At 39.8% G+C, this 12423-nt stretch overlaps 1 protein-coding gene across 1 annotated transcript; it reads left to right on the plus strand.

The window, feature by feature from the left end:
• Window positions 1-250: 250 nt before the first annotated feature.
• On the plus strand, window positions 251-11077 carry LOC117627197 (NF-X1-type zinc finger protein NFXL1). Its single transcript, XM_034359144.1, is given in 12 exon segments — window positions 251-531; window positions 840-4311; window positions 4888-4898; window positions 5337-5366; window positions 7402-7624; window positions 7706-7948; window positions 8081-8134; window positions 8654-8914; window positions 9023-9075; window positions 9163-9280; window positions 9370-9624; window positions 9760-11077. Coding segments are annotated over 11 exon segments (5694 nt in total). The 5' UTR covers window positions 251-531; window positions 840-935; the 3' UTR covers window positions 10830-11077.
• Window positions 11078-12423: the final 1346 nt, after the last annotated feature.

Consider the following 12423-nt stretch of genomic DNA (forward strand, 5'->3'; position numbering starts at 1 on the left):
GGTCATGTATAATTGTTCAAGAAAGCCCATGAGCAGGTCCGGCCCAATGAAGAAAAGGCCTGGGCCTGTGTGATGGATTGGATGGTGGGACTGGCGGCAGAGTGGTGTGGCGACCACGCAAATACTTGGAGAGGACTTTAAACAAATGGCAGTAAACGAAAGGTCAGAGAACACGCGATTGCGATTTCGGTGACGAACTACCCTCACCGCCTTCCCCTTTCGCTTTTTCGTAACCCCCAAGCCACAACTCTCTCTCCTCCTCTATATATACCCTCCTCTCTCTTTCTGGGTCTGGGTCTGGGTCTGGGTCGGTTTCCCTTCTGAGACAAACCCAACTGCAAAAATATCCATCTCATAAAACACAAAACAGGGACCCACCATACAACAACAGAACAGAAAAAAGAAAAGAAAAAAAAGAAGAAATAAAAAAGAGAGAGCATTTTTAACACCTGAGGAAGGCTAGCGAGATACTCAAGAGAAGTGCGGGAAAATCTTCTCTCTGTTTCTTATCACTTGGGACTATCCGATCAGGTGATTTGCCTTTGTTTTTGTTTCCTCATATTGTTTTCATTTCAATTCGATTTTTAGTTGTTCCTGCTTTTAGGGTTTTGTTTCTTTGTTCGGATATGTTGGAAAGTTTCAAGCTTGATTCGGATTAGAAAGTAATACGAATTAAATTCGTTTTCGGACAAAATTTAAGAATTCACTTTGGTGCATCTCTATGGGTATTGGCCGTAGGGCTTTAGTTTACTAAACTCCTGGATGTTTAGGGTTTTGTTTGTTGATTTTTTTATAAAATTATTGAATTCTAATCTGATTCAATTGTCTTTTTGATGCAGTTACTGCAAACTTTTGTGTTTGTTTGGGTTCGATCAGCCTATTTCGGCACCCTGTCGGAGAATAGGAGGCTTGAGGGTTCGGTGGTTTCGCAGAATATGAGTTCTCAGGTCCCAAATGAGCGAAGGGATAGGTCCAGGTTTCCTGCTCAGCCTCCTCAGCCCGCTCAGTCTGCTCGTCGAGAGTGGGTCCCTAGAGGATCCAACCCTACCACTGCTGCCGTGAACCCACCTCCAAGCTTCAATTCAAACATCCCGAATGGGAATGTAGGACAGCCCAATTATAGCTCTGCTCCATCAGAGAGTCGGCAGCAGCACAGAGGAAATAATGCTTCTAGAGGTCATATGGTTCGGCCAATGAACCATGGAAGGGAGAGGGGAAGGAGCGAGAATCAGGAGGAGGTTAGATTGAAGGACTCTAGTTTACCTCAGCTTGTGCAAGAAATTCAGGATAAACTGACAAAGGGCACGGTTGAATGCATGATTTGTTATGATATGGTGAGGAGGTCTGCACCTGTTTGGTCTTGCTCAAGCTGTTACTCAATTTTCCATCTGAATTGCATCAAGAAATGGGCTCGAGCTCCCACTTCTATCGACATGTCTGCAGGGAAGAATCAGGGATTTAATTGGCGGTGTCCTGGATGTCAGTACGTACAGCTTACATCCTCGAAGGAGATTCGTTATGTTTGTTTTTGTGGTAAGAGGACAGACCCGCCTTCAGATTTGTATTTGACACCACATTCATGTGGTGAGCCTTGCGGGAAGCAACTTGAGAGGGATGTCCCAGGCAGGGGTGTGAGTGAGGATGATCTTTGCCCTCATGTTTGTGTCTTGCAGTGTCACCCAGGTCCATGCCCTCCTTGTAAAGCATTTGCCCCGCCACGTTTATGCCCTTGTGGAAAGAAAGTAATTACCACAAGATGCTCAGACCGGACGTCTGTTCTAACTTGTGGCCAGCATTGTAATAAGCTTCTTGATTGTTTGCGTCACCGTTGTGAGAGAACTTGCCATGTGGGTCCTTGTGATCCTTGTCAGGTTCTGGTTGATGCTTCTTGCTTTTGCAAGAAAAAGGTGGAGGTTGTTCTTTGTGGAGACATGACTGTGAAGGGAGAGGTGAAAGCAGAAGACGGTGTTTTTTCTTGCAATTCCACTTGTGGAAAAAAGCTTACCTGTGGTAATCATGCCTGCGGTGAAGTTTGCCATCCAGGCCCCTGTGGAGAGTGCAATTTAATGCCAACGAAGATTAAGACATGCCACTGTGGGAAAACAAGCTTGCAAGGGGAACGACAGAGTTGTTTGGATCCAGTTCCAACTTGTTCACAAACATGTGGCAAGTCCCTCCCGTGTGAGATGCACCAGTGTCAAGAGGTATGCCATACTGGGGATTGCCCACCTTGTTTGGTTAAAGTGAGCCAGAAATGCCGTTGTGGATCAACTTCTCGGACTGTGGAATGCTTTAAGACCACAATGGAGATAGAGAAGTTTACTTGTGATAAGCCTTGTGGGCGGAAGAAGAATTGTGGAAGGCACCGTTGCAGTGAGAGGTGCTGTCCTCTTTCTAATTCGAATAATGTTCTCTCAGGGGATTGGGATCCTCACTTTTGCTCTATGCCTTGTGGGAAGAAGTTAAGGTGTGGGCAGCATTCTTGTGAATCACTTTGCCACAGTGGCCACTGCCCTCCCTGCCTTGATACAATCTTCACTGACTTAACCTGTGCATGTGAGAGGACTTCAATCCCTCCTCCATTGCCATGTGGTACACCTCCCCCATCATGTCAGCTCCCATGTTCAGTCCCTCAGCCTTGTGGGCATTCATCTTCTCACAGCTGCCACTTTGGAGAATGTCCACCTTGTTCAGTGCCTGTGGCAAAGGAGTGCATCGGTGGGCATGTCGTCCTCAGGAACATTCCTTGTGGGTCGAGGGACATCAAATGTAACAAGCTCTGTGGGAAGACAAGGCAGTGCGGTATGCATGCTTGTGGCAGGACTTGTCACCCACCGCCTTGTGATACTTCCTCTTCAGTGAAACCAGGTACAAAAACTTCTTGTGGACAGACATGTGGTGCTCCTAGGAGAGATTGCAGGCATACATGTACTGCACTATGTCACCCGTATGCTCCTTGTCCTGATAACAGATGTGATTTCCCCGTCACAATCACTTGTTCTTGTGGCCGGGTAACAGCAAATGTTCCTTGTGACTCTGGTGGCAGCAATGCTAGTTTCAAGGCTGATACTGTGTATGAAGCTTCTATTATCCAAAGGTTGCCAGCACCACTTCAACCAATTGAATCAACGACCAAGAAGATCCCACTTGGACAGAGGAAATTTATGTGTGATGATGAATGTGCTAAGTTGGAGCGGAAACGGGTTCTTGCAGATGCTTTTGATATAGCTTCTCCAAACTTGGATGCACTCCATTTTGGTGAGAATTCTGCTGTTTCGGAGTTGCTTTCAGACCTTTTCAGACGTGATTCCAAATGGGTATTATCTGTGGAGGAGAGATGCAAGTACTTGGTGCTTGGTAAGAGCAGAGGTCCTACAAGTGGCCTCAGAGTTCATGTTTTCTGTCCAATGCTGAAGGAGAAGAGAGATGTTGTTAGGATGATTGCTGAAAGATGGAAGCTTGCAGTTCAATCCGCTGGTTGGGAGCCCAAGCGATTTATTGTGGTTCATGTTACGCCTAAATCCAAAACCCCAGCTCGGGTGATTGGGGTTAAGGGTACGACGACAGTGAATGCACCCCAGCCTCCTGCTTTTGATCATTTAGTAGACATGGATCCCAGGCTTGTGGTTTCTTTCCCAGATCTGCCGAGAGATGCAGATATTAGTGCACTGGTCTTGAGGTTTGGTGGGGAATGCGAGTTAGTCTGGTTGAATGATAAGAATGCATTAGCTGTATTCAATGATCCTGCTCGAGCAGCAACCGCAATGAGGAGGTTGGATAATGGTACACTATATCACGGGGCTATTAACGTTCTCTCAAATGGCAGTGCATCTGTGGCATCATCGGGTTCTAATGCTTGGGTTGGATTGGGGACAGCTAAGGAAGGAGTGTCTACAGTGCTGAGGGGTAATCCATGGAAGAAGGCTGTTATTAGGGAGCCTGGTTGGAGGGAAGATTCATGGGGTGATGAAGAGTGGGCTGATGGTTCCGCGGATGTGCAGGCATCTGTGTGGAAAAAAGAAGCTCCAATCACTGCCTCACTAAATCGATGGAGTGTACTAGACAGTGATGTAGCTTTGGGTTCATCTTCTGTATCTCCTAGCATTGAGGACTCTGGAAAACAGTCTTTGGGTGGTTTAAATCCGGCTTTGGAATCAAATGCAAGTGGTTCGACTTCAGCAGGGCAGCAGCATGGAGGAAATATTGCAGATACATCTGAAGTGGTTGATGACTGGGAGAAGGCTTATGAATAAAAGATAGAATGAAGCAATTGATCAATATTTTGATAACTTTAGTACCGGCGGAAGGGGGGTTGGTAGTAAATCAAATACCCTGGCTTTTTTATTTTTTGCATTTGGATGAATCGTTTTTTAGCCCAAACCCAAAGAGATGTTCAGTTGGCTCCACAATTTTATCGTTGTCATGAAAGTATTCTTTTATCCATCTTATTTGAATGACTTTTTGGTTCAAATAGAATCCTTTTTGGATTTTAGTTGGGCTGCCGTCAAAATTTTATTGCCTTCTATTATCTGCTTTGATATCTCCCATTGTCATACTTGTGGAGGCAGCTGGGTTGTTGCTAGTGCTGCTGTGTGGGAGAACATGATTCTGTAAATGGTCAATTTTGGTTAGGGTAGAAGTATATAGATATATTGCTGTGGTGGTTTAAAATAGCTAAAATAGCTATATAGCTATGGTTTTTTAAAAGCTAGAGTCAAAATTTCTGGTTTCCCTGTTTTTTTAAAATTACTAAAAGTACAAGTTATAGTCTAAACTATTAGGTCTCATTCGATTCATGGAAAATGAGGTTTGGGAATGAGAATTCAATTACTTTTCCATGTTTGGTAAGTCCAGGCATGAGAAATGATTACCTAGCACATGGAAAAGTAAAGGGGAAAGTGAAGTGGTTTTTTTAATTTGGGTTTTGTTTTCCCTCATCATGAGAAAGTTTAGGAAAATGAGTCAACATTCAATACACAATTTTCATGACTATTTTGTCCCTATGAACAATTTATAATTACAACGTATCATTAAATGCATTCTTTTTTTATTTGATTTAACATGGGTATAATTGGAAAATCATAAAAACTTTGTTTTCCATTCCTACTCAAAACAAACATAGGAAAGGAAACAAAGTGAAATATCCTGATTACTTTCCCGATATTACCATATGTGGGAAATGAATCTTTCATTCCCATTCATTGGGAAATGACATGGGAAGTGATTTCACCTCAAATCCATTCCGTAAACGAAACGGGGCCTTAGGGAGTGAGATTTATCACATATACACAATTATGATGCTGGGGATTCGAACTTTGAGACCTCTGATCTACGAGTCAAGGTCTTTTTTCACTGGACTAGATCCTGTTGGCTGATTTCTACTTAATATACCTAGTTTTTGTCTTCTTTTAACTTGTCAAAGAGAATTTGGATCTCGTTGGAAACTTGCAATAGGGGTTTAAAATTGAACTGTGAGGTGAGGAAGTGGGTTTGAAGATGGCTGCATGGAAAAGGATCCATTAGTATAGTGATTTGGAGTATTTACTCCGTCAGTCAAGGTCCTGGGTTGGAGTTCTAGCATCCATATTGTGTGTGTAAGTTTAATATGCTATCCCCTCTTTCAATAGAAAAGGTCCTTAAATATATATATATATATATATAAAGAAAAAAAAAAGATGGCTGCATGGAATTAATTATTTGCTTCCACCGTATATCAATGGCAGAATTCAGTTATTGGGTTGCTCGCAATTGCATTTCTTAGACATGGTTTATGGATGACACACATCTAATCCAAGTCTTCACTTTTCCTATAAATTATGATTTATGCGAACTCTGATATTCTGCGGTCTGCTTCTTTTTTTTCTTGGTGACCAGTTTTTGGGTTCCGGAAGAACGAAAGATGATCCCTTTCTTTCATTTTCTTTCATTCATTATTGATTGATTGATTTTAACTAATTCGATTAGTTGCGTAAAAAGATAGCAAAATAATGTTATTTCTATGAAATGCAAGTATTTCTCGTTACGATGGGTTAGAGAAACTGATCAACAAACTAAAGTCAAGTTGGACAAAATACTAGTCCATAAGTTGCAAACATGCAAAATCAATAATCGCTCACACAACATGTGGGCGGTTCCTACCCAAAACACCAACTCCAAACGGAAAGCCATGTGGATGTGATTTGCCTTCTATCATTTATCAATTAAATACAAATGCATTTCTTAAAATAATAATAAATTTAATAAACTCCTCATACTCTTTATTTCAAAATCATAGGCGTCGCCTTCAGTCCGGCATTCCCTCTCTACTACCGATATAAAAATATCCCCTCCACAAACCACAAATTTAAAAAAATTAAAAACAGAAAAACAGACCGTCTTCTTTATTTATTGGTAAGGTTAGAAGTAGGAGTAATTGTATCACCTCAAACAAAACTATCAACTAATCTCTCTCTCTCTCTCTCTCTCTCTCTCTTCTCTGTAAGTTGTAATCCTTTACATTGTGAACTCCGTGTACGAGGCATTGTGTAAGTCGCTTGGCATTCCCAGCTCTCTGTCTTTCATTTATATATAAATCAACACACATTTTTTAGAATTCAGTTTAATCTTTTCTTTCCAATCTGTCTACTCCTTTCAGACATACATACATCATACATGGATCCTCAGCTCGGTTCTGCTAACCAGTTCAAGGTTACTTTCTTGCTTCTGTTTTTCTTTTCAAGTACAAAACTTTGTTTATAATCTATTTACTTATTTGTTTTTCTTTTAAGAAAGTTGCCTGCTTTGGTACTAAATGGATGTATGAACTTGCAGAAGCATTGACCCATGATCTCTCTCTTTGGGTTGTTATAGTTAGTTGATTTGTATTGCCCTGATATTTCTGTAGCTAGTAATTTTTGATCTTTTACCATGAAGAGCAAAAAAGGAAAAAAAGCCAAGATCCAAACTTTCCATGATATGTACTGCTTACAGTATATTTCCTTTTGCATTTAGTCTTCAAATTGGAGCTCGATATCTGGCATTTCACCTAGGTTGGTGTCGTAAATAAGCTTGTTTTATTTGATCAATTGGGGTTTTACCAACTTTTCTGTTTCCAATTCTGGGATTGCAGATCACCAGATCACATGCTCAATGTGAAAAAAGAAAAAATGCATGTGCGTACATCATTATATCCATCATGTGTATGTGCCTGTGTTGAAATGCTCCTAATTACTTACCGGACCAATTGAAATTGCAATTTGAGTTGCTTCTTGATGCTAACTCCAGCTAAAGAAATACAAGGTTACCATTCAGTGCCTTAGTGTTGCCCCACAATGAGTCATAAAGCAATAGAGATACAAGCGCAGCATTTATCATGAGTTTCACCTTATTATCATCTAATTTTTGACTTCATATAATATACAGGAGACATGGAAGCATACGGTTCTTTTGTCATTTCAGAGCCTTGGAGTAATTTATGGTCAACTGAGTACTGCTCCCTTATATGTCTTTGGGACAATGAATGCAGAAGATATCAAATCAGAGGAGACTGTTTATGAACTATTCTCCTGTATTTTCTGGACTATTAACATCATTTCTTTACTCAAGTATGCCTTTATAGTATTAAGAGCTGATGACAATGGAGAAGGTAATTATCTACTATCCTCCTAATGACAGGAATTTATGTGCTAGGATTGTGCAATAATTTTTCACTTTTATCATCTTGTAGGTGGTACTTTTGCTTTGTATTCACTCCTGTGTAGGCATGCTAAAGTGGGTCTGCTTCCAAATGACACAAGTGCTAATGAGGTTATGCATTATGAGACGGGAAGTCCTTTCAAGATAAAGGTGGAATCAAGGGCTAGAAGAGCCATTGAGAAACATAAAAGTAGCCACTATTTAATGTTGTTCCTTGCTCTGTTCGGTTCCTGCATGACGATCGGTGTTGGGGTGCTTACCCCAGCTCTATCTGGTTTGGCATTCCTCGTCAATTTTTCTAAATAATATTAGAAAATTCTACGAAAATTCAATTTCTGCATTAAACTTATGTCAGATATGATTAAATGTTTGAATGATTCGTTTTCTTTGTCTTTGTCTTCCTCAGTGTATTCAGTTTCATCAGGTGTTCAAAGATCAATGTCAGATATGGCACACTTATGTAAGACCTAGCCGTAACTTCAATTAGAAAAGTATATATTCCTTTCAATCATCCTTTAATAGCTATATAATCAATCATTACTCTGACACTTAAGTTGTATCTTATGGTTCTTACCAGTTTCATCTTCACCAAGAAAACAGGAGGCCATATCAAATGCTTTTGAGAAATGTGAGTACTTTGTCATCAAGTAGGTACTTCCACTGCATCTGTTCCACCCTCTTTGCTTATGTTGTTTCCTGTTCAGTGACCTGAAGAAGCTTGAACACTTTTTTCATGATAACTCAACATAATTTTTGTAGAGGCACTCTTGCACACATGTCCAGTAAAATGGAAAGCAAAGAAACCGGAGAAACTAAAAGGAGAAATACACACTACACCTGGAAAATAAACACAACACATTCTGAGCCTGTCAATCATGATGGCCAAAGTTTATCTGGTTCCCATTGCATCTACTATATTGGTCATGACTTGGATATCTTAGCTAATCTGTTTATTCACTTGGAATTGTATTTGTTATAGATGTACCAGTTCCAACGGCATCTGCTATATTGGTGTGCCTCTTCACACTACAACACTATGGGACTCATAAAATTGGGTTTATTTTTGCTCCAATTATTGTCATTTGGCTGATATTTATTGGTGGAGGCGGTGTATATAACATTTTCCACTGGAACAAACAAATTATCCATGCTGTCTCCCCAATGTACATCTACAGATTTGTTAAGAACATTGAAATCAAAAGTTGGAGGTCTCTAGGCAGCATCGTTTTGTGTGTAGCAGGTTTTATTAAGATCCCATGAGCTTCATTTTACTATCTTTAATTAATGTTGTAATTTTATTCGGAACCAGATGTTTTCATTAGATCCTGAAACACAGTACCTTTTGCAGGATCAGAGGCAATGTTTGCAGATCTAGGTCATTTCAGAAAGAAATCGATCAAGGTTTTTGATATATCTCAAATTCTTTGAATCTTATATCAAGGTGTGTTCTGAAATTAAAATGAACTTGTGGATGGTGTCCTGCTGCAGATTACATTTGTATGCTTGATTTATCCAGTCCTTGTTTTATGCTATGCCGGCCAGGCTGCATATATCTCCAAAAACTTGCATGTTGCAGATTTCAATCATCTCAGTGAATCCATCCCCCGTAAGCACACTTATTTTTCTTTACTAGTTGCTTCATCTGCCAACTTTAGATATCTAACATAAAGAATGTATTGTTTATGGAAAGTCCAGACCGAATTCGCCACTGGTTCATAGCATTATCCCTTCTTGCTTCAGTTGTGGGAAGCCAAGCAACCATAACAGCCAGTTTTTCCATCATAAATCAGTGCCTAGCACTTGGTTGTTTCCCCAGAGTAAAAGTTATTCATACATCAGATAAGATACATGGGCAGGTTTACATTCCTGATATCAACTGGCTATTGATGGTTCTAAGCCTCGCTGTTACAATTGGTTTCCATGATATTATGAGAATTGGTTCTGCCACAGGTATGCATTCGAAACAATATCTGTGTTCTTTTGTACTAGGGTTCCAGTATAGCAACCCCTGACATACTCTCTAGGAACTTCATTATTTACATATAGCTGTTATCTGATAGATATTAATACCACAATCTCCCACAGGTTTGGCCGTAATTTCTGGAATGCTCGTAACGACTTGTCTCATGTCACTCGTAATTGCCCTGTACTGGGAGAAGAATTTGTTTGAATCTGTCTGTTTTCTGATATTCTTTGGATCCATTGAGGTAATGTATGTATCAGCTTGTATGTTGAATTTCCATAAGGGAGCTTGGTATTTGGTTGTCCTTTTGGCATTGTCCTTGACAGTCATGCTTTCATGGCATTATGGAACCAAGAAGAAGCTCGAATTTGACTTACAAAACAAGGTATCTGCAGAATGGCTTACTGATATTAGCCCAGGCCTAGGGGTTACCAGGGTTCCCGGCATTGGTTTCATTTATACTGATATAGTGACAGGAATTCCAGCTTTCTTCTCACACTTCATTACCAACCTTCCTGCATTTCACCAAGTTTTGATCTTCGTGTCGTTCAAGTCCCTACCGATGCCTTACGTCCCTGCAAGTCGGAGGTATCTTATTGGCAGGGTTGGCCCAAAAGATTTGAAGATTTATCGGTGTGTTGTGAGATATGGATACTGTGATCCTATTAGGGACACTGATAATTTTGAAGAACAGATTATTAGTTCAATCGGAGAGTTCATTATCATGGAAGAAAATGAGTTTGAATCCCTGAATTCATCAGAAGGAAGAATGGTGGTTGTTGGAAAGCCACCAGCTGATGGAAGCGCTTTAATTCCATTGAATGAAACAAACTCAGATGAGGAGTCTGTGAGCAATATTGAAACTCAGCTAGCTCCAATGGTGGCCGATGCAGTGGAGAGTGGTTTGGGTTCAGTGATGAGAAAAAAGGTGCGGTTCGTGTTGCCGGCGAATAGTCCAAAAATGCTAGCATCTGTTAGGGATGAGCTGCAAGAACTAATAGATGCAAGGGAGAGTGGCACAGCGTACTTCCTGGGGCAGGTGCATTTAGCAGTGCGTGATGGCTCAGACGTGTTGAAGCGCTTGCTGATCATGACTTATGCGTTTTGTGATAAAAATTGCAGAGAGCCTCCAGTTGCTCTCAACATTCCTCATGCCGCTCTTGTCGAGGTTGGTATGGTCTGTTGCATATAAAGCATTAATTGTGAGGCCATGCCAGACGTTGGGGCAGAGGAGCAATGATTTGTACAAAATCAGGAAAGAATTCATCGGAGATGAGAGGAGATATATAAGAAAACACATATATAGTTTAAGTTTTTTAACTTCTTGTAATAGTTCGGAATCCATATAAAAAGTTGACAAGAAATATACAATGAAACCTAAAATCTGTCCATATTGGTGAATTATGCATATATATCCATGCCTGCCTTACTACTTATTAAGCCTAATTGTTCAATACCAAAGTTCCTGCTCTTTCAAACTATATATATAGGCTTTGATTCCAATTTTCAGTTAGCTTTTTTTATATTATTAATCCAAAAGTACTTCCTAACAGAACAGAAAATTAGACATTCTTGTGGAAAGAAATTAATGGCAAAGTCTAATTGCATAGCTATTAAACCTTCAAATGTCCTTAAATTTACAATAATTAAAAAATAAGGATGGCAGTGAACAACCAAAATCTATGGTCTCTTAGTTTTGGATTGGAAGAAGCACATTGCCAACTTCTCCACTGACAAAATATTACAACAAGTTGAATTGATCTGGAGAGAAAAATGACGAATTCCTAAATCAGGAACCATAAGCACATGTACTCAAACATATAATAAAGATTTGCCACACAACGGCAGAAACAACAAATCTGTATCAAAAGCCACAAGGAAATAAAAAATCCTAAACAAAAAAACAAACCACATCAAACTCCTAAAGATTTCACGGGAATTATTAAACTAAAACAAGATCACTGCTCCACATTCTCTCGAGCAACCCGAAGAGAGCCATAGTGCTGCACCGGCTAAACTTGAAATCGACCCAACCTGGCATCATCCCCACGTCATAGTTCCAAACCTATATTGAAAGCTGACAATTGTAGCCAAATCCTTGCATATGGAGGCCAAAAAACGACAATTATATCATGGCAACAGCAACGTTTCACGACGACTGCTTTTACAGCACAAAACAAAAAAACAAAAAACAACGAATCCATAGAGAAATGGGCGGGAAGGAGAGGAAAGGGACCTTTAAGTTCAAGCAATTGGGTGAGTAACTAACTCCTTCAATCAAAACACAGAAAAGAACTATCCTTGATCATTGCCTGTCACGTCAGTGTATAATTAATTGGCTGGCTCACAAATTAGCAGCAGATAATAATTAAGGAAAATGAGAAATAGATATATATATATATATATATATTGAAAAGTTTAATTCTGCCATGCAATGGAACATATATAGTTGGCAAATAAATACGACCGCATACACCATAATTCCTTCTCGGGTCTTATTGAACCCTGCTATAATACATAGTTTTCTATAAATATTTAAGAAATAAAACTTTTACATTTTTAATTCTCACTATAATATATATTATATAATTAAATAATTATTTAGTTATGAATGGGGGACTTCTTTCTAGCTGGGGTGTAATCCATGACCAGCAAGTCCAAGTCTTCTCCCCTCTCTTGCTTTGTTTTGGTTTTGGTAGTTTTGGTCTTGGCGGCTTCATCTTCAACAAGACTTGCAACTTTGTCATTAACTCCTCCTGTTCCTGTACCTATATATATATATATAT

This window comes from Prunus dulcis, chromosome 5 (assembly GCF_902201215.1).
Source record: "Prunus dulcis chromosome 5, ALMONDv2, whole genome shotgun sequence".
Lineage (NCBI taxonomy): Eukaryota > Viridiplantae > Streptophyta > Magnoliopsida > Rosales > Rosaceae > Prunus > Prunus dulcis.